Raw genomic sequence first — 22,567 nt, forward strand, 5'->3', positions numbered from 1 at the left:
ATGGAAGAAGGCTCCTGAAAGTCAAGGCTGGAAAAAAACTGAAAGAAATCAAGCTAGGGATAAAACTGCTTAAGGTCATGGTTGAAACACACCCACAATAGATAGCTGTACGCAAGGAAAAAAGAAAATTTTTCAAGACCTGAGACAAAGATTTTCACCAAGTGTCTTGCAGACCTAGTGCACATACGGTGACCAACGCGAGGAAAGCTACTTGGTGCTGGGCAACCACGGGTGTAGCTTGTTGGGCGCCAATCTGTTACAGGGCAGTCCCGATATAAAACAGGTTACCTGACTGTGGGTCCTCACCTGCATGCTTAAAAGGGACTTATTAATACTCAACTGCACGCACACACAAAAGATTAGTAAAGGGTTTATTTACAAGAGAAGGGGAAGTGTAAAATGAATACCTCAGAGAGAAAGAGAGGGAGATAAAGTTGTGAATTTGTCCTACTCGTTCTGTGGACCTGGAATCCCAACTGCATTCTGAGAGCTGGTGAAAAGCCAAGAGTAAAGTTGTGAAGCCAAGAGGCAAGAGGACCCCCAAAGACCCACATGTCTGGTTTTATACCCAACCTGGCTGCTTAACTACACCCTCAGTTTCCAGGCACCCTCCCTTTGGTGATCTTGGGATTTGTAGTTCCAAGTGTCTTGACGCCTTTGGTCTAGAGTGGGGGTGGAGTCCTCAAAACCTGTGTGGAGTTTGCTCAGTACATCCTTTCCCCCTAACAGTTTCTCCCCTCACCTTGCACAGATGAGATACCCTAGAATAAAGCTTTTATCCTAGATCCTAGATTCAGAATTCTGGCCCTTGAGGGCTGCGTCCCCACCCCTTCTTCCTTTTTGGAGCTGGTTAGCAGTAAGCAGCTCACCCACTAGGCTGTGGGTGAGAGAACAGATACTAAACAGACTAGCTCCCCCCATCCTGGGGCCAGGCAGACCCTCTTAAACCTCCTGCCAGAGCCCAGAACTGAAGCAACTGGAAGGTAGCTGATGTCAAGTTTTGGAGTTGTTGGGTTGAGAGTGCAGGGTCCTTGGGCTCACTCTGGGAGAGTTTTCACCAGAGCTCCCCTTTCACCAGCACCAGAGAGTTCCCAGGTGAGTTTCTCCATAAGACAGAGATGTTAGTTAGATCCAAAAGGGCAGGTTTGTTATAAAAGGGACAGAGGAGTAAAAGACACTTGCACAGACACAAGAAGGCAGGAAGAGCTGCCCCCAAAGGGACAGATTTGCTGAGAGAGGCCTACAGGGTTGCAGGCAGGCGGCCTTGAGGAGAGCGGCCTCTGTTGAGGGAAGTCAGTGAAGAGAAGCCCCAGCAGGTGCAGGTCCTGGTCATGAGCAGACAGGAAGGCTGCTGTCCTGAGGAGGGACAGAGAATTGGCAAAAAGAAGCACCTGCATAGTCACAGGTGGGCAGAGGACTGCTGCCCATTGCCAGGGCAGACTGTACTGATAGAGACTTCTCTGTGGGAGGGGCTCACTCCTTCATGTGGTGGTTTGTTTGTTGTTGACTTTGAATAAACTATGTAGAATGTTGAAGGAGCCAAATTTCTACAATGGGCTCAATCTCCATATCTTCACCCTCAGGTCTGCGCTCCTGTCACCCCCTCCAGCAGTCTGATACCTGCTTGGGTCTTGTGCTTCTTAATGTAGGCATTGGCACCTAAGGATCTGGGTTACTACAGCTGGGTTAATGACTATGCTGATCCCTCTACCCCCACCTCCAGCTCTTGGCATTGTGCGCCAGGTTTCTGATCTTGGGGTGCCTGCTTTTTCATTTTTTTTTTTTCTATCCTTATCCTCCATTATAACAGATGACCTCCGGAAAACAAATGTGTGTGTGTGATTAGATTTTTCCAGGAGGTTTTTAGCTCAGTAGATTTTCCTACCTCTTCAGACTAACCTGAATTGGCACAGTCTCCCGAGGGCCTGCATATGAAAACAAAAACATCAAGACTGGAAGAGGATAAATGGAAGTATTTTGTTATAAAGTTTTTATACTATAAAGTGATAAAATATCATTTGAAAGTAAGGGACAAGTTAAAAATGTATACTATAAACCCAACCACTATTATAACAAAACAGAGATAAGGCTACAAAGTAGATTAAAAAAAAACAACAAAAAGTGGTCAATTCAAACAAGGAAAGAAGTAAAGATATATAACACACACACAAAATAGAAAACAAACAATAGGATGATAAACTTAAACATAATCACACTTACAGTTATTTTCCTGGGGAGAAGATCAGGGTGAGGTCAGTTTCGAGACTGAAGACTTCACCAGAGACAGAGTAGAGAACAGAACAGATGGATTTATTGAAATACACTGTTAGGGGGACCTCCCTGATGGTACAGGGGTTAAGTCTCAGCACTATGAAGGTATCCGCAGACACTACAACGTGAGTTCGATCCCCCAGAGGTGACCCACATGGCACAACAGACCTCTCCTGACTTGCCCACTGTGCCCCTCAGCAGCGTAGTTCACTAGATCTGCCTGTTCCACTCCCCACTGTCTCTGGTGAATCCACTCACACACCCTCTACCTCTGGCCTGTACCCCAGCTCTTATATACATAAATAAATAAAATCAATCTTAAAAAAATTCCTCAGACTCTCACCCATGGTTCCAATCGTATCAACAAGGTGTTGCACTGATCAGTCTCTGGGATGCAACGTCATACCTCAGTCAACAGTCTCCGGCATTCAGTCATACCTCTAATGTGTACACGTTGTCCCAGGGCCATCAAGGGGGTTGCTTTTGTTTAATTTGAAAGGAGCCTTATAGGGTCTGGTATTTTACATTCTGCTTGGTCATATAACTGGTTATTCCAGGCTGTTCTGGCCATTCAATCTAAGACTCACAGATAACCCCACCCAGGGGTGCCAAGAAACCACCCTAAGGGCCCTCATTGCCCACTGTACTGGATGACACCCCCACACCCCAGATGTGATGTGCTTGATTCTTTCAGCAGATACAATGAGCCATGGAAGTTGGGACAGTGGCTGTGTTGCCCAAATTACATCCTTCCTAGCATTGGGTATCCCCATGAGTCCCCCCTCTGGCAGGGGAGCCAGTGTAATCAACGGTGAATGCTCCTCATTCCCCGGGTGATTATCCCGGCTACTGGGTTCTCAGGACACTCAGGACATGCTGATACCACGTTACCCAAGTCAGTGTGTCTCAAGGGTGACCTGGCACCGTGGTGACCCGCCATCCCACCTGGAGGCGGCAGAGGGTGCGCTTCTATGCACCCACCTGCTGTGACTCCTGGGGAGCTCACAGCCAGGGCTCCCCCCTGAATAGGATACCCACTTCCCAATGCCAGGAGAGGACAGGAGCCAAGGACAGCAGGGACCAGCTCAGAGTCTTGCAGGTGAACCCCTTGTCCACACCAGGGTTGATCTGTGACCGTCCACCACTCTGTGTCCACGCCCAAGACTAAAGAGCCAAGTGCCAGTGAAAAGGGCTGACCAGCCAGGCCTCCATGGAGCAGCGGCCACTGGGGAGGCCTCCTTCCTGTTCCAGCCACACGCTGTTGCTGGCAGGCTGGGGAGGAAATGTGGGGACCTTCCCCTTCCCCACTCTAGGGGCCACCCCAGAAATAGGGTGAGTGTTAGGAAGATGTCCACTCTGGCAGGGCTCAGTAGTGCCTGATTTCTAGAAGCTGGGGGGCAGGGTGCTCATCTGAGGGAAAAGGCCTAATTCTTAGTATCACCATCAACCCAACAGAGACTTTCCATGAATCATTACTTGTGTTGAGAGCACCAAGCCCATCATCCCCTGGGGTGGGTTCACCCCATAGCCCCCAGGGAAGTTCTCCCCATGCAGAGGCTCCACCTGGGGGCCTTGTACTAGGCCAGGGGACTTTCTCTATGGAGCATCTCGGGTCTCTGCATTCCCAGAGCCTGGAACAAAACCCCCGGAAGAGGTGGTCCCCCCAACAGGCGTCTCTGCCTGACCCACAGCCTCCACAGTCACAGACACCCCCAACTCAGAGGCTGGCCCACTGGTTGGTGCCCAGAGCTGCTATCACTTCACTCCTGGTTTTGCCTTCTCACAGGAGGCTGGTCCTGACCCCTGGGCCCACGGGAGGCCCTTCCTCAGGGCAGTTTGCACAGGGAGATGCTGTACCAGGAGGGCAATGAGTGCCCAGCCCCCAAATCCCTACAAAAGCTCTCACTCTTTTTAAGTTCTTAGGCCCTCTCCTGCCCAATCCTCTCCCAGTCCCCCTTCTTCCCCCTTCACAGTGAAGCTGGGGCTGCCCTGGCCTAGAGTGAGGGGTTTCTTTGCAAGGAAAGGCTGGAGCCAAGTCTGTGTCTCTTGTGTTACAGGGATAAGCCCGGGGTCCCTGTGGATGCAGGAACAGGGATTAGGGGTTCCAGGAATTGTGTTCTTGATCTTATTGGAATTAGGTCTAAAATAGGTTCTGAGCGGGGCTCTTACTGGCACAATACACCATGACAGTTAGAATGTGGACGATTCAGCACCTCAGGGGCCTGGAGATCTTCCTCTGTGATCCCCCTGCTGGGGGGGCAGACAGATCAGTCCTTTGCATGTGAATTTATCCAATTTCTCTCCTAAGGAATGTGCTTTTGGGTCAGACCTGAGAACTCTTCACCTAGTGCTAGTCCTGACGATGTTCCCTTTGGGTTACTCTGAGAGTTTAGGGATCTACATCCTCCATGTAAACCCGTGATCCACTGATCCACTTGCAGTTCCCCTTTGTGTGAGAGGCGAGGGTGGGGCTGGGCTGGGGCTGCAGGAGCTGGCAGGGCCCTCACTGGGGAGAGGCAGCTGTACCCGGAATAACAAAATGAAGTGGGGAGACCTGGAATATAAATACAGTCATCGGGGCCACTCATTAGCTGTCACCTCTCCCTGGGGCTTGGCCCTCAACCTTCCCTCCATGTCTCTTCTCACTCTCTCGTTGGTGTTGTAGACATGAAGTTCAATTTTATTCTCTGCTACTTTCTGAAACAACCCCTTCCTCAAAGTCCCCTATACACCCCCCTTGTTTATTAATCTCCCAGTGTTTGTTTTATTTTGTCTTGTTGTCCACTAGGTAGACTAGTGTTTGTCTTTATCGTTGCTTTACTGCCCGCATTTCCCTGGACTCGATCCATTGCTCCCTCTCTGCCTGTCTTCACCCCTTGTGGTTAAACATATTCCACAGAGTGGACCCTTGACCCAGTCCCCTATGGACAGGCATTCAGGCTGTTCCAGAGCCCCGCTCTGTTGTCATGGGACTGGAATAAACACTGCACAGCATAAGGCTTTTGGGCTGATGGTTTGATGATTTAAGGAGAGATGACCAAGAGTGGGAGTGTTGGGGCATATGATATTTCCGAAATGGGTGGAGAGTGGCCTCTTTCACCTGAAGGGGGGCAGAGTGGGCCCCAAGAGAGGCCCCAGGGTCTCTGAGGCCAGAGCGCCATCCAAAAGCCCAAAAAGGCCAAAAAAGCAAAAGCTAAAGGCCAGCGCCCGATGAGAGGACAGGTCACTGCCTGTGTGTCTCCCCACACGCACAGTGCAAGAGACCTGAGACTCCGGGAACCACCACCACGGGGTCGGTTACCCACGGTTACCCACTGTACCACACCTGGCGCCGCCTCGTCCGGGTACCAACAACAAGCAGCTCTTTGAGGCACCAGGCCCAGGGCCTCCGGGGCTCCTTTCAGGCAGCGTCAGAGACAGGCCGGAGGTCCGGCCCATGAGCGAGTCCTTCTGCTTCTCTCCCTCCTCGGAGGGCGGCCACTGGTGCTTCTTTTCCTCTTTCTTCAGAGCCTGGAACCGGCTTCTTTTCTTCAGGGGCTGGCGTCGTCTCTCCTTTTTCTTCAGGGGCTCTGGTCTGTGTCTCCTTCCGGGACCCCTATTTCCGGGGGCTCCCTTAACTCCCTCCAAGCCTGGCTTAGCTCCTCCTTCACCCCTAGTCTGACTGGACCATTTCGCACCAGCCAGCTCACAGCTCACACCTGACTGGGCCAGTACAAAGGCAGTTGCTGGGCTCTGAGGAGCAGCCACCTCAGCTGATTTGTGGTGGGCAGAGGGTGAGAGGACACCCATGCTCCTGCGGGCTCCCCCACTAAGCCGGCTGGTACTGGCAACATTTCTGTTTTTATTTCGTAAAGGTCAGTGCAGCCCATCTTGTGTAGTGGCCACACCAGCTTTCTTCCAGGGAAATGGGGTTCCTAGTTCTCCCCGTCCTCCAACACTTCTTTTGGGGGTCATTTTAATAGGGCCTTTCTCACAGGTGTGAGCTGGTGTCTCACTGTGTTTTGAACCTCAGAGAACTTAACCAATTTACCTTCAGCAATGTCTAAAAGACTAGAAATATCTAACAATCGCTATCAAAAAAACATGTCAGGGCCTCCCCGGTGGCGCAGCAGTTGAGCGCTGGGTTGCGAAGCTGCCCGCGGCCTCTGCGGCGCCGGTTCGATCCCCGGCTGCTCCCCGGCCACTGGAGGAGGAGGGTCCCGCATGGCGTGCAGACCTCTCCTGCCGCCCGCTGCTCCCCTCAGCAGTGTCCTTCGGTCCTTCTGCCTGCTCTGCTCCCCGCTCTGGCTCTGGTGAATTCTCTCACCCTCCCGCGCTTCTGACTGTACCCAATGCATGTATAAACAAACAAACAAATAAATAAATAAATAAATACATAAATAAAAATACATGCCTCTTTAAAAAAAAAAAAAAAAACATGTCATTTGTGGCAACATGGGCGGAGCTGGAGAGCATTACGCCAGCCAAAGTAAGTCAGAAGGAAAGAGATAAACACTTATATGTGGAATATAGAGAAACCAAACAAAAGGTCAAGAAAATGTCAGAACTATCAAGCTGACCATAGCTCTGAGGTGCAGAGCAAAGGAAGGGGTGGGGAGGAGGGGCCTTGAACAAAGGTCATAGGAAGAGAGTTCATGGGAGATATGGTGGTGGGAGAACATGGGACTACAAAGATGGAAGAGAAATATATTAATAAAAAAAATTTAGTGGCCTGAAAACTAGTCCTATGGCACGTAACTCTTTAGGGCAAAGATCAAGGTAAGGTTATCTTTGCTAAATGGAGGCTTAGTCGGGATTCTGTCCTCTATTTCAACTGATTGTCTGCTTTTAAGGCTCCCTGCAACTCCCAGAGTGTCTATGATGACGTCTAAAGTTCTATTCACTGGACCACAGTATGTTCATTTCCCTGCCCAGATAACAGCTTTGTCAAGAATCTACACATCTGGGAGATCTGTTTTAACTTCATGCTTTCAAAAACAGTCCTGCAGCTTTACGATGCAAAGAGAAGAAATACCACACCTGTGGCAGTGGATTTTGATGTCAACACCAGACAGAGTTGCATTTACAAAGGAGATTAAAGATGTGGTTTTGGAAAAGCTGTGTGGAACTGATAAAGGACCAACCTCACGGTCAGAGGTGAGCTGAAACCCTGCACAAGCCAGGCCTGACCACTGGCAGCTGGTTGGAGCCCAGAGGGGGATCCAGCCTCCACTGGGGCAGACAGGGAGCACAGGAAGTGCCTCTAGACTCACCATATTTAAAGACAAGGAGCTCTGCCTCCAGACCTCACCAAAGCTGTGTGGAACTGAGAAAGGGCAGACCCCACAGTCAGAGGTGAGCTGAAATCCCACACAAACCAGGCCCGCTACTGGCTGCCACTTGGAACCGAGAGGAGGATCCAGGGATTGGGAACCCAGGGGGCAATCCAGCCACTGCAGTGGCTGACCAAGGGCACAGGGAAGTGCCCTCCCACTAGCGCTGTATCTAAGTCAGGGAGCTATGCGTCTGGACCTCACCAAAACTGTGTGGAACTGAGAAAGGGCTGTCCCTACAGTCAGAGGAGAGCCAAAAAGCATGCACAACCAGGCCCAACGTCTGGCCTTGAGTCGGAACTCAGATGGGGATACAGTGATTAGGTGCCCAGGGGTGATCCAGCCACCACCAGGGCAGTCTGAGGGACCTCAAGACCAACCTCTGATATTAAATAAAAACAGAGGGAGTGAATTTCCAGGAACAGTGCCCATCAACATATCCATAGTACCATGCCCTACTGGAATTCTGGCATAACAGTATTGGACTTGATGGGTCACCAGTTTCTGACATCCCAGAAGGAGCACACCAAAGAGATGCTAGCCAGTACCAACGACAGAGTGTCCCAACAAATAGGACAAATTAGAAAACAAGCAGCAGAGAGAAGAAAAACTACAAGTACCAAACAAGTCCTCAGGGAAAAGACACAGCACAAAAAGAAATTCACCCACCAGAATGCAACAACAGTGACTTGGAAGAACTTCTGAGCCTTCCAGGTAGAGAATTTAAAATTGCCATGATTAAAAAACTGAGAGAAGTCATAAAGGAAAACAATGATAAGGAGAAAATAATCAGTGATCAGAAGAATGAAATTGAGTCCCTAAAGAGGAAAGTGAAAGAAATGCAGGAGGGGCTCCCTGGTGGCGCAAGGGGTTAAGATGCAACCTATGAAGCTATCATAACAAACACAGCAGAAATCAAAAGAATAATCAGAAACTACTATGAACATTTATATGCAAGCAAGTTCAACAATCTAGAAGAGATGGACAAATTCCTACAACTTTATAATCACCCACAGCTAGATAAAGAAGAAATAGAACACATAAACAGACCAAAAACATAAGCAGTGATATTGAAATGGTAATCAAAAATGTCCCCAAAAACAAAAGCCCAGGACCAGATGGATTTACAAATGAATTCTACCAAACATTCAGAAACAAACTAGAGCCTATCCTTCACAAACTCTTTCAAAAAATTGAGAAGGAAGGTATAATACCAAATATGTTCTATGAAGCCAGCATTGCACTAGTACCAAAACCAAACAAGGACAACACAAAAAAAGAAAACTAAAGGCCAATCTCCCTAATGAACACTGATGCAAAAATCCTCCATAAAATTTTAGCTATCAGAATCCAACAATGTATCCATAAATCCATAATATAATTCACCACAACCAAGTAGGATTTATTCCTGGAACACAAGGATGGTTCAACATCCAAAAATCAATCAATGTAATCCAACACATCAACAAAAAGAAATATAAAAACCATATGATAATATCAATAGATGCTGAGAAAGCTTTTCACAAAGTACAACACCCATTTATGATAAAGGCCCTTGAAAGTCTCGGGATACAAGGCACATACCTCAACATCATAAAGGCCATATATGACAAGCCCATAGCCAGTATCATTCTCAATGGCAAAAAGCTGAAAGTATTTCCATTAAGATCTGGAACAAGACAAGGACGTCCACTCTCACTACTGCTTTTCAATATAATACTGGAAGTCCTAGCCAGAGCAATAAGACAAGAGAAAGACGTACAAGAAATCCGAATAGGCAAGAAAGAAGTCAAACTATCACTATTCACAGATGATATGATAACATACACAGAGAACCCAAAAAAACTCCACAGAAAAACTAATCAAACTAGTCAATCAGCTTAGTAAAGTGGCAGGATACAAAATCAACACACAAAAATCAGTAGTCTTCCTATACACAATCAATCTGAAGAAGAAGAAATTAAGAAAACCATCCCTTTTATTACTGAAACAAAAAAAAATCAAATACTAGGGAATAAACCTAACAAAAGCGGTAAAGGACCTATACAAAGAAAGCTATAAAACAATGTTAAAAGAAATAGAAGAAGACACAAAGAAATGGAAAGACATCCCCTGCTCATGGACTGGAAGAATTAACATTATCAAAATGGCCATCCTACTAAAAGCAATTTACAGATCCAATGCTATTCCAATAAAAATTTCAATGACATTCTTCAAAGAAATAGAACAAATATTGATGAAATTCATATGGATCCACCAAAAACCCCAAATAGCCAAAGCTTTCCTGAAAAAAGAAAAAAAAGAAGGGAATGGAGGCATCACACGCCCAGACTTCAAACTATATTTCAAAGCCATAATAATCCAAACTGCATGGTACTGGAACAAGAACAGACATACGGACTAATGGAACTGAATAGAAAATCCAGATATAAACCCACAGATTTACAGTCAACTAATCTTTGACAAAGGAGCAAAGAATATGCAGTGGAGCAAAGAAAGTTTGTTCAATAAATGGTGCTGGGAAAACTGGGTTGCTACATGCAAAAGAATGAAGCTTGACTACTACCACACAACATGCACAAAAAACAACTAAAAATGGATTAAAGAACTAGACATAAGACCTGAAACCAAAAAATACATAGAAGGAAATATAGGCGAAACACTACATGACGTACACCTCAGTAACATCTTTAAAGACACATCACCCAAAGCAGTGATAGTGAAGGCAAAGATAAACAGCTGGGACTACATCAAATTAAAGAGCTTCTGTACAGCAAAAGAGACAGTAACCAAAACAAAGAGAAACCCCACTGACTGGGAGAAACTTTCTGCACACATAAAAAATTGTTCCTGGCTTTTAAGACACAGAAGAGCAAACCCAAACAGTGCATAAGTCCAAGTATTCACAGAATGGAATGTTTGCCTAGTGCTATGATTGGTCTGTTTTAATGGAAACACAGTGGAAGTCTCTTAAGGCTATTCTCACTGAGGTCAGTCAGAATTCCAGGCTGATGTGACCTTGTAAGAAGCAAATCCAAATGGAGTGGAGTCTTGAAAACTTTTTAAAAGGCTTTTCTATCTTGGTTCTACAGATGCAGGTCCAATTCACTTAGAGATGTTTCCATTGCATGTGATCATAGAGGCTTTGCAGCTGGAAAGGTCCATAAACCTGACCCCAGGGCTGGCCGACCTGGCTGCAGGTGAGTGTCAGGTGTGACTTTATGCATACAAGAATTGGGCTGCAGTCCAGAGGTGTGGGGTGTAAGAGGATTCACCAGAGACAGAGTGGGCAACAGAACAGGCAGATTGACTGAAATACACTGCTGAAGGGATCAGCAGGCGAGGCAGGAGAGGTCTGCCGCATCATGTGGGTAGCTCCCTGGCCGGGATCAACTGGTGCTGCAGTGGTTGGCAATAGCTTCACAGTGCTAAGACTTTATACACCTTGTGCCACCAGGGAGGCCCCCCCCCAAGGGGATTTCTGTGAGTCTGGACTGCCAGGGTTAATGATGACTAGTGGAGCCCAGCACTAGCTCCACACAGCGCCCTCCACAGAGATTCAGCTCCTTTCTGGGGTCAAGGTAAAGTGGGATCTCTGACAAGGACTTGATGGACTATTTCTTACTAAGGGGTGAATGACTGAGAGGACATTTGTCACCTCTTAAAAGACAAGCTAGCATGGGGCCTTGCTGGTGGCGCAAGTGGTTGAGCACCACACTGTGAAGCTGTCCTCAGCCCCTGCAGCGCGGGTTCAATCCCGGCCATCTGGCGAGAATCCCACATGGTGCAGCAGACCTCTCCTGTTTTGCCCGCTGCTCCCCTCAGCAATGTTTTTTGTCAGTCTGCCTGTTCTGTTCCCGACTCTGTCTCCGGTGAATCCTCTCACCCTCTCGTGCATCTGGTCTGTAGCTCAGTTCTTGTATAAAAATAAATAAATCTTAAAAAAAAAAAAAAAAGGCAAGCTAGCTAGACCTATATAGGGAATCCACGCTCTATATATTCTCCAAACTCTCTCTCCCTAAGTAAATTTAGCACCTCTTTCAAAGTGGAAAGAAAGACCCGCCAGTATAACAAGAAACAGAATCAGCTCCAAATAGCACCCTTGATGGTACTTGGTGAAAATGTCCTCGATACCTCAGGTACCAAAGGGAGTTCAGACCCCACCCTCCCCTCACAAGGCTGGGTGGACTTGCCAAACGCCGTGATGATTCACAACTCTGTGAATGAAGTATTTCTTGACCATTGTCCTAAATTTTTACCCAATTTTTACTCACTGTATATTGAAATAGAATGTCTATGGTTAAATATTAAAGTAACTACTGGGGAGAGGATGTTGGCTTGGGTCTTCCCTTGAACTGCATGGGTTTGTATTTACCAAACAGTGTAGGACTTGAGGTGTGAAGTAATCCATCAAAACTTCCTCCCTGCATCCATCAAAACTTCTTCCCTGCTCTTGCAAATCTCCGTTTGAAAAGGGAAGGAGAAGACCCTTTATAATGCAAAAGGGCAGAGAAAACTACATTATGAGGTGTACAAATGGTCTCCACAGTTAAAAAAAAAAAAAAAAGAGTTTATAACTGAGACTGTAGCTGCCTGTGAGTTTGTGGGAAGAAAGAACCAAGATGTATGGAAAGCCTGTCATGGTTATGTTGAAGTCCCCAGAGGAAATCTGTTCCTTCTCCGCATGTCTCACAGCACTAGCAATCCACGTACGAACTTCCCCAGGAGGCTAAAATGAGAATATCAGGAAGGAGGAGCTGCCTGCAAAAGTTGCATGAACCAAAGACACGTTGTTCTGCATTTCTTTTAAAGATTCATTTACTTATGCATACAAGAACTGGGGTACAGGCCAGAGGTGTGGGGGGTATGATCCCAAATGACTCAGAACTATTCCTTGGGAAGTTTCTCCTGTCATCCCTACCCTTGAATTGCCACTTAAAGAGCCCCATCTTCCACCACAGCCCACATAAGCCAGCACTGCCATAGCAACCAGTATCATAATAGACGTGGAGAGATTTATGAGAAAACACCAATGTTGTTGAGGGAAATGAGAACTTTGCCCTCCCTCCCCCTTTGCATAACAGTCTCTCCTACTCCATTTTTCTTCTGGTCGTTTCTTGGCATTTTTACATGAGACCCCCCGCTTCTTGACGCCATGGCACCTCACAAGAGCTACACATGGGGTCAGATAAGTAGAACAGAATAGAGAATGCAAGGGATCCCCAGTCAGCTCTTTCATTAATGTTCTGAACAAATTAAAATTTCCAGTCAAAAATGGGCAGAAAAACTAAAAAGATATTTCTCCAAAGAAAAAATGCAAATGGCCATTAGGCATATGAAAAAATTTCAACATGGGCCTCTCTGCTGGTGCAAGGGGTTAAGACTCAGTACTATGAAGCTATCAGCAGCCTCTGCAGCATGAATTCAATCCCCAGCCAGGGAGTTACCCACATGGCAGAGCAGACCTCTCCTGTCTCGCCCGCTGCTCCCCTCAGCAGTGTATTTCAGTAGATCTGCCTGTTCTGCTCCCCATTCTGTCTCTGGTGAGTCCTCTCACCCCCACACCTCTGGCCTGTACCCCAGCTATTGTATGCACAAATAAATAAAAAATAAATCTTAAAAAATTTTTATTTCAACGTGACTAGTTATCAGGAAAATGCAAATCAGAAACACCCAGAGATACCACTTCACTCTTTTGTGAATAGCCCACATTAAAAAAAAAACATTATGGTGGAGAGGATGTGGAGACATAGAACCCTCTTCCACTACTGTTGGGAATGGAAACTGGTCCAGCCACAATGGAAAGATGTGTAGATCCTCAGAACCCTAAAAATGGATTTAACATATGATTCAGCGATTCCACTCCTAGGAATCTACCCAAGGGGCTCAAAAACACTAAATCAAAAGGAAACCCACACTCTACTGCAGCACTATTTACAATAGTCAAGATATGGAAACAACCCAAATGTCCCAACATAGAGGAATGCATCACAAAGTTGTGGAATATTTATATCATGGGATATTACTCAGCGATCAAAAAAGACAAACTCATGCCATTTATGACAATGTGGATGGAGATGGAAGGGATTATACTAGCCAGAAGAGTCAGAAGGAACAAGACAACGAATGGATGGTCTTAATATGACTGTGGCATATACAGAAATCAAGCAAATAGTCAAGAAAAGTCAAAATTAGCAAGCTGACCTACCCTTGATGCACACAGCAAAAGAAAGAGAAGGGGTAGGGGCAAGACAGGGAAGGGAAGAACACAAGGGAATATGGTGATGGTTCACAGGTGATATGGTGGTGGGAAAACCATGGGGACTACAATAATACAAGAAAAATTTCATTAAAAATAAAAAAAAAATTAATGGTCTTAAAAGTCTATAGGACAAAGTTCCAAGCATATTGTCTTTATGAAACAGACCCTTAATTGGGGTGCTCTCCTGTTTCAACTGATTGTTATTTAAGGCTCCCTGCATCTCCAAGAGTGTCTATGATGACTTCTAACGTTTTATATATTAACAGAACCACAGTATGTTCATGTTTCCCTGCACAGATTACTGCTTTGTCAAGAGTCTACATGTGTGGGGTATTTGTTTGAATTTGATGATTTCAGAAACAACCACTGGAGTTTTTCAGTGTAAAGGAGGAAAATCAATACCCCGCCAAAGTAAATGGATGTGAAGACCCAACAGGGTTGCACTTACAAAGGAAATTAAAGATTTGGTCTTCAATAGTAGTTTTATTGGTGAAGTTACAGCTGTATTATAAGTCAGATGATAAAACTTTTAAGTTTGACCTTGTATTTCTACAGCCTCTAAGGGGAACACAATCTGCCTAAGAACAGGATGCTGCCAGAGGAGTTGTGACGAATCATGAAGATGAATGGATGGTCCGCAACGAATTTGAAATCTTCACCTGGCATCGCCAGTAACATGGCTATGACAGCTGTGGCAGCCGCTGCCTCTGTGCCCTCCTCACTCACCTCCACAAAGGACTTGTGGATAACTTTTGATACGACAATATCACAGGCTTCTGTCATGCCAGACAGATCAGCCTTGCTGCCACTGAAGAGATCTTCCACACCCATGCGAGCCAGGTGGGACCTGAGATCGTAGGTCTCCTCCAGCTTGAATTTGGGCAAGTAGACATGGACATTCCTATGACACATATTCTCAGGCTTGGTCCACTCACTCAGTTTTTCCAGAGTCAACTGCTGCTCAATCTGGAATTACAATGTGCAAAGGAATACAATTTTATATAGGTAAGTACTAAAGCCTTATTTAAAGGAACAGACCATCATGTCTGTTGCTACTTTGTTTCCTTCCTGTTTTGTGCCAGTTCTTTCCAGCAACTGGGATAATGAAAGAGTGTGTGTTCTAAGTCATCCAGGGCCCCAGTGCAGGGAGGTTGGACATCAGTCCAACAAACAACCATCCATCCATCTCTCTATCCACCCACTTGTCCATGCATCCACCCACACACCATCTATATACCCACTCACCCAACATACATCCACATACTTACCCATGTATCTATGCATTCATCCAGGACTCAATAATGCTCTGCCATACTGTATCACTGTGAGGGACCCTGATGGTTATAATTACTGTGAAGGCTATATTACATGTTAGCTAATTGGTTGAGTGGTGTAAAGGAAAATGTAAAAGTTTTCTTCTATTTATTCTATTACATTTATTCTGAACCCACTAATCACTGTGGTGATCTGTGACTCCACACAGCTGAAATAATACCTAATAAATTTAGCTCCTAGGGAAAAATAGAAAAGCTTCTAGTTCCTCATCTGAAATGGGGGTAATAACAGCACCTACCTTATAATACTGCCATGAGCATTAAATGAGTTGGCACATCATAAGTGGTTTGCAATCATCCACTGTTATCACTGCTATTTTAATACACTGACTGGACTAGACAAGAACCATGGTTTCACTTGTTCTGTGGATGGTGGTCATCCCTTTCATGAGACTCTCTTTTTATAATCAGAGAACAGATGAAGAGGAAATACAATTGAAAGCAGAAACACATTAATTTTAAGAGATCCCTATACAATGCCATCCCTTGCAAATGGCTAATATATTAGAACCCCTTCCTAACAGAAAGTTTGGTGAAGAAAGGGGTAGAGAAAACATATAGCAGCCTGGAGACACTGAAGAACAAACACAATCCTCACTGTTTTGCCTGGTCCAAGCCCTGGCAAGAGATACCCTCAAGAGCTTGTGGTAGAAACTTCATACAAATTCACAATAGGAAATGGGCTTAACCCTCAAGCTAACATCTGAGGAGTCTATTTCTATCAGGTAGTTTTGGAAATTTAATTCACATACTGTATAAATTGTAGGGCAAGAGCGTGTATAGAAGGACTTTAGAGTGCGTGATGAAGCTATAAGCCATAGATCTGGGGGTTTTAATAAAAAACAATTCATTATAATAAAAACACCCCTCCATCTCAAAAGCTTACTTAAGAGAGCTTGCCTGAGTTGCCACTGACCAGCATTACACCTAGGGTTGGTCTTTACACGGTCCCCACCATGTTCACTGACATTCCCTGAAATTCTAAACATAGGACTCCCAGCTAGTAAAGGTGATGGGCTAGATTACAAAAAAATGGAGAAGTGAAGTGACATCAGTAAAGGTATAACGAGCACTGACCACTCAGCACACACAGGAGGACTCACACAGGAAAGGAGAGAGAAGGACAAAATGCAGGAGCATCACCTTCTCCAGCCCTGTGGACTCGTCCTTTATGTCATCGGGCAGCAGGATGACCATGCTGAGCTCCCCGCCCTTGTACGGCAGTTCCAGCACGTGGCACTGGAGCTCCTGGATGTAGCCAAATGGCAGTTTCTTCTCCTGGTACATCATTTTCACCGTTTTTGTTTCTTTCTGAAAAGTTGACAAATAATTTTAGCTGCATTCTTATAGAGCAAATAATATTTTTAGGCAGTGCATGGGCTCACCTTATTCAACTTAAATGGGGCATCCCTGGTTTCCTCTTTTCTGAATTCATCCTGCCAGGTGCCTTTGAAGTAGATGGCATTCACCAGCACAAGCTTAGTCATGCGATTCACCACACGTGCAGCCAGCAGTTCTGGAATTTTCCCTTAAAAAGATAAAGTTTTTTCTTGTTGTTATTAATCCACACCTCAGCACAGAAATGCGCTTCAAACACACCTTTTCCATTTCATTTCCCTTGAACATGGTGTCGAGTGAAACCCCCATGGTGTGTCTGACTGCACCAACTCACCACGCTGATGAATGATACACCCACCCACCCACCCCCAGGGCCTCTACTTCAAAATGAGTCTAATGTGCTGAAGAGCAGAAAACAGGAAAATGCTCCTTTTCTGGAGTGTGATCACAAGGAGTCTTGTTTGTGAATGGCCATTTTTTGCAGGAAAAAATATACAGTCTTGCATGATAATGTTTTGAGTCACTAGTAAGTCAGTCCTGCCAATCCACTAGGTGGCAGCAACCCTCAAAATATGCAAAGGCAGGATGATTCCTCCACTGAATTGCGGGCTCCACTAAGCAAACCCTCACACATGCCGGGTGTCTGTAGATGCCTCGTCTCATTCCATGACCTGGAGTTCAGGTGGGAGGAGAGACAGATGCCCAGCTCAACAGCACATCCCACCGCCATGCCAGACCCTGAGCCAGGATGCAGGAAAAGGTTCATGACCCAGAAGTGTGTGAGCCCCGATTCACACTCTCAGGGTATTTCCTGCCAATGGTGGATTAAATAATTTGGACTGGCTGGATTCCCTTCCCACACCCCCAATTTTTATCCCTTGTAATCTATAGTCAATATTAGCCTTAACTTTAAAATGTAAAGTTACTGGCCTCCCTGGTGGCTCAAGGAGTTAAGCACCACACTATGAAGCTATCCGCAGCCTCTGCAGCATGAGTTTGAACCCCAGCCAGACAGGGAGCTACCCACGTGGCACAGCAGATCTCTCCTGTCTGGCCTGCTGCTCCCCTCAGCAGTGTATTTCAGTCAATCTGCCTGTTCTGTTCCCCACTCTGTCTCTGGTGAATCCTATCACCCCCTGCACCTCTGGCCTGTACCCCGGTTCTTTTATGTATAAATAAATAAATCTTGAAAAAAACAGGTAAAGTTACATTTGAGGGAATTTTTGGGGGGGAATATTTAGCTGCTTTGGTTAAATCATTTCTAAGATTCCACTGCAAGAATCTGTTGAAAGCTGTTCAGCACTGGACAGGAGGTGTACCCCAATGGTGAAGTAGGGGTGAGGAGAGAGGGAGAGGGTGTAGAGAGGGCATCCCATGCAGGTGGGAAGCTGGAGACGCAGACGCAGGACCCTCTGCTAGGACCACACTCTGTCCACCCTCTTACCTTCCGTTTGTCCTTTGACCCACTCGTTGATCAACTTCCTGGCATCTTCACAGGAGCCCTGGAAATCCACACTGGCCAGCTCAGTGCCATATAGTTCCTGAATTGACGCTAGGAACTTCTATTAAAAAAGAGGGAGAAGACATTTTCTATGATCTTTAAAAGCAATAGAAATTGACCTCAAAGGCATGCATTTCCTTATAATGCAAAGATTCTAACCATTTTTTTAATATGGGAAAAAATACATAACATGACATTATTCAACTTAACCATTTTTAAGTGTAAAGATCAGTAAGTTTAGCATTGTATAAAATACCCAATCTTTCCTAACGCTCATAAATAATGAATACTGACTGCACTTGGAAGTGAATGATGGCGTCACTCTTGCCTTAACCAGTCAGGACCACGCTCTTCATTGGGAAGACGAGAGTGAAATCACAGCACTTCAAGAGAACATCGTCTATTACCTATTTCCATTCCTTTTTTTCTGAATATATATAAAAATTAGAAGTGACTTCTAAGACTTCATTTGCTGGAGGAAAACATGCATTGTCTTATGAATTTTATAACATGAGGCGGAAAGTACTTACAGGGAGGAAATTATAGGTTTCCTCTCCAAATAACCTATTAGCCAGTTTCAGCACATAGGAGGCGTCACGTTTTTTGACAGCGGCGATCAGACTCTGAAATCTGGAATGAACCTTCTCAACCCCGTCAAAATGAAGAGTCTAAAATGAAGAAAACATTTTCTATAAACATTTACTTTGAAATTATAAAGTGATTCCCAGGCATTTGCTCCCATCAAAGGAATGTGTTGTCATTACTAAGCACGGAGGACCCCACGTAGGACCTTCTGAGTCTTTCATTGGAGAACAAATGATGGAGAACCCCAAACTGACAGCTTTGTAAGACCTAATCATCCCACATTAGACACTGTTTCTATATCACTTTTTTGGTTATAATTCTAGTTCCACAAATATTTCTACATGTCTTCCTTTTCCCCGAGAAAATAATACATGGTCTATTCACATGTATGTACAAATCTATTTTTGCATCATATAATTTTATCAAATACAATTTTGCTGAAAGTTCTGAGAAATCAACAGTAAAAGTAGAAATCATCACTTCTTCAGGGACAAATATATTATGGGTTGAGGGGTTTTCTTTAATTACCATTGGGCATCAGTAACTCACTTATTTAAAAAACACTTTTTTTTAAAACTTAACATTTAAGAAATGTTTAATTCCTCACCTATCAATTGCAAATCAAGAATTATTTTAGGGGCCTCTGTGGTGGCGCAAGGGGTTGGGACACAACCTATGAAGCTATCTGCAGTCTCTGCAGCACAAGTTTGATCCCCAGTCCACCAGGGAGCAACCCACATGGTGCAGCAGATCTATCCTGTCTCACCTGCTGCTCCCCTCCGCAGTGTACCTCGGTCGGTCTGCCTGTTCTGTTCCCCACTCTGTCTCTGGTGGATCCTCTCACCCCCCAGACCTCTGGCCTGTGCCCCAGCTCTTGTATGCATAAATAAAGATATAATCTTTTAAAAAATATTTTATAGGTATGTGAGGACTGGGCTGTTCCTGACTTTGAAGACACAGAAGAGAAATCTCTACAGTGCACAAGTCTAGGTAGTCACAGAATGGGATGTTTGCCTAGTGCTGTGATGATTCTGTTTTAATGGAAACGGAGCGGAAGGCTCTTAAGACTATTCTCACTGAGGTCACACAATCCCGGAAAGCCACAGAATAGAGGCTGATGTGACATTTTAAGAAGCAAATACAAATTAGTACCGTGTAATCTTGAATATTTTAAAAGGCTTTTCTATCTATGGTTTTGCAGATGCGGGTCTCATTCACTTAGAGATGTTTCTGTGAAGTGGGGTCATAGAGGCTTTGCTGCTGCAAAGGCACATAACCCTGACCCCAGGGCTGGCCATACCGGCTGCAGGTGAGTGTCAGGTGTGACTGCGGTGGCAGAAAGCCCTTCTCTGCAGCCACTCCTTTCCCTCACTGTCAGGAAAAGCCAGAGTCCCTCTCTCGGAAATAGGCACACCTGACACAGGTGTCCCCCACTCCTATAAGGGGAGCAGAAGGTGGCATCACCCTCCTTTCCTGCTGGGAAAATGACCTGCAGTAAGTCACCCAGGGCTTGTCCCTGCCCTGCAGCCCCCTCCAGGATCAGGCTCCCAGTTCTCTGCAGCCCTCATGCCCACAGAGCCCAGGACATCAGAACTTAGAGCCACACCCAGCACTGGGCACAGGAGGGACCTCAGAATACGGAGTCCTCTGTCTCCTTGTGCCCCTCAAGCCAGTCCACCAAGTTCCACAGCAGTGCATTTCCAGGTGTCCGTCTGCTCAGAAGTAATTTATGTGACAGGCGTTCTCTGTTCCTAGCAGGTCTGCACATGCAAAGCTACCCAGGAATATGGAAAGGCCTATTCCTGGAGGAGAGGCTGAGGCCACAGATCCAGGTCTGGCAGCTAGAACAGCAGACCCCCAGGGGTCCTACGCTGCTGCTCCCCCATCCTGGGCTAATCACACCACAGAGCTGGCACCTAGTAGGTGCTCATTAAACAAGGTATTCAAAGGGAAAACCTGCAGCAAATGGACTGTGCCTAGGGCTTTTCCTGGAAGTCTCCCCCACAGTGGGGATCTGAGCACAGAAACAGATTTTACATGTGCAGGAAGAGCCCCAAGGCTGGCTCTCCCCATCCTCGGCACAGACACTGCCAGGGAAGGAAGGGGTTGTTCGCTCGCTCTTTGTTTCTGCTGACCTTGGACAGCTGGGCCGCAGTGTTGCCTCTGGTCCCCAGGAAGACCATGGCCAGCGCCGAGGAGATGCTCAGGGGAGAGAAGAAGAGGTTCCCACGGGGGCTGTCTTTACTCAGGGTGCGGAACAGGTCCAGGGCAAAGGCAGAGTTGGCGGCGCTCAGCTGCTCCATGGCGAGGCTGCAACACAGACCCAAGCCTGTCTGGAAACTCGCAAGTAGTAAGGGGAGGAAGGGAGGCCCCGGGAGAAAATGAAGCAACCTAATCTCAGGCCTGCACTGGCCAAGCCGGCTTCCTCCCCTCCCCACCCGCCTGGCCCAGAACTCCAGGGTGCAGAGGACCCCAGGCTGCACCGGGGTCCCGAGCTTGGTGCACAGTGCAGGCAGCATGTAAGCTCCCAGGGGAGCACCGAGTCTCCACCCAGCCAAGGAGATCCGGGCTTGGGCTGCTGGCAATCTCAGCATGGGAGCCCCTGCTGGCCTCTGTTGCTCACCCCGACTGCATACAGGGCCCGTGTTTCCAGATCCTACCTGCTGCTGTGCTGGACTGGATTCTGAGGAACGGCGAATCTATGCTGAAGATCCTCTTGCTGAAGATCTTATGTAGTTGTGGAAGGGAGTGCCCTGGCAGCTGGCAGCTTTCCCCCAGGGGCATTTTATTTATTTATTTATTTATGCATACAAGAACTTGGCTGTAGTCCAGAGATGCGGGGGTGTGAAAGGATTCACCAGAGACAGAGTGGGGAAAAGACAGGTGGATCTACTGAAAAACACTGCTGAGGGGAGCAGCAGGGAGACAGGAGAGGTCTGCTGTGCCATGTGGGTAGTTCCCTGTCCAAGGATCGAACTCGTGCTGCAGTGGCTGCAGATAGCTTCATAGGTTGTGTCTTGCCCACTTATGCCACCAGGGAGGTCCTGTTCTGCATTTTTATTTCCCCCTGACATGAGTGTTTATGCTCTGGTGAGTTAGGAATCTTGTTCTGAGGCCATTCTACTTTAGAGAACAGCTTTGCTCATTTCAGTGTTGGTGACAGCAGGCCCCGCTCCAGAGCTGGGAGGCACAGACGGCTCTCCTGCCCCTGGCTGAGCAGTGGGAGCTACTGGAAAGGCAGTGACCATTTCTGTCCTGCCCCAGAAGCTGTTTGCAGCAATTCAAGCAGCAGCAGGTAGAGGGCATTTCACTGCCCGCCACTAGTGACCGCACAGGCGCTGAGGCTGCAGGCAGAGGCCAGCAGTGTGGCAGGAGGCCCTGGCTCAGGGCTGCAGGGAGGAGCATGGGGCCCCACAGGGCCAGCCCCAGCGCTGAGGCTCCTCCAGCTGCAGGCAGTAGAGAGGCCCATGGAGGGTGCTGGGTGCTGGGTCAGATGCCGGCTGTGAGCTGATTGGCAAATGGTCCAATCAGCCAGTGGATTGAGAACGGTCCAAGTCAGCCTGGTAGGTGGGCGCCCTGACAGGAGATGAGGCGGGGCAGGCGCCAGCTTGGGACGCGCACTCTGGGTCTGATGCTCTTCCTGGCCTCCCGGGAAAGAACACTACTATGTTCTTGACCTCTGAAGGGGAAGGAAAGACAGCAGCTGACTCCGAGGAAAGAAAAGCTAAAAAGGTTTGTAGAGACGCCAAAGAGCTTCTCAGAGGCCAGGGGTGGGAGTCTGGAGGCCACTGCCCTCAGGCCTGCAGCCGGCCCGCACCCAGTATCTCAGTGAGCTGTTTGATGTTGATGAGTCCACGACTCACAAACAGCTGTAACACTGGTGACGGGTGGTGACCAACACTCTGTCCAGGCCACCTCTGAGAGCTGGTAACTCCTCCTGCCTATCCGGGACCACCTCTGGGTG

At 46.8% G+C, this 22,567-nt stretch overlaps 1 protein-coding gene across 1 annotated transcript; it reads right to left on the reverse strand.

Moving 5' to 3' along the window:
* Positions 1-14,403: 14,403 nt before the first annotated feature.
* LOC311186157 (leukocyte elastase inhibitor-like) lies at positions 14,404-20,906 on the reverse strand (the record flags this gene model as incomplete). The annotated part of the gene is made up of 6 exons (XM_084257042.1): positions 14,404-14,811; positions 16,323-16,490; positions 16,565-16,707; positions 17,962-18,079; positions 18,549-18,686; positions 20,739-20,906. 6 exons carry the CDS (start codon positions 20,904-20,906, stop codon positions 14,404-14,406), a joined length of 1,143 nt encoding a protein of 380 aa, XP_084113168.1.
* Between the last annotated feature and the right edge of the window lie 1,661 nt (positions 20,907-22,567).

This window comes from Talpa europaea (genome assembly GCF_964194135.1).
Source record: "Talpa europaea genome assembly, chromosome: 2".
Lineage (NCBI taxonomy): Eukaryota > Metazoa > Chordata > Mammalia > Eulipotyphla > Talpidae > Talpa > Talpa europaea.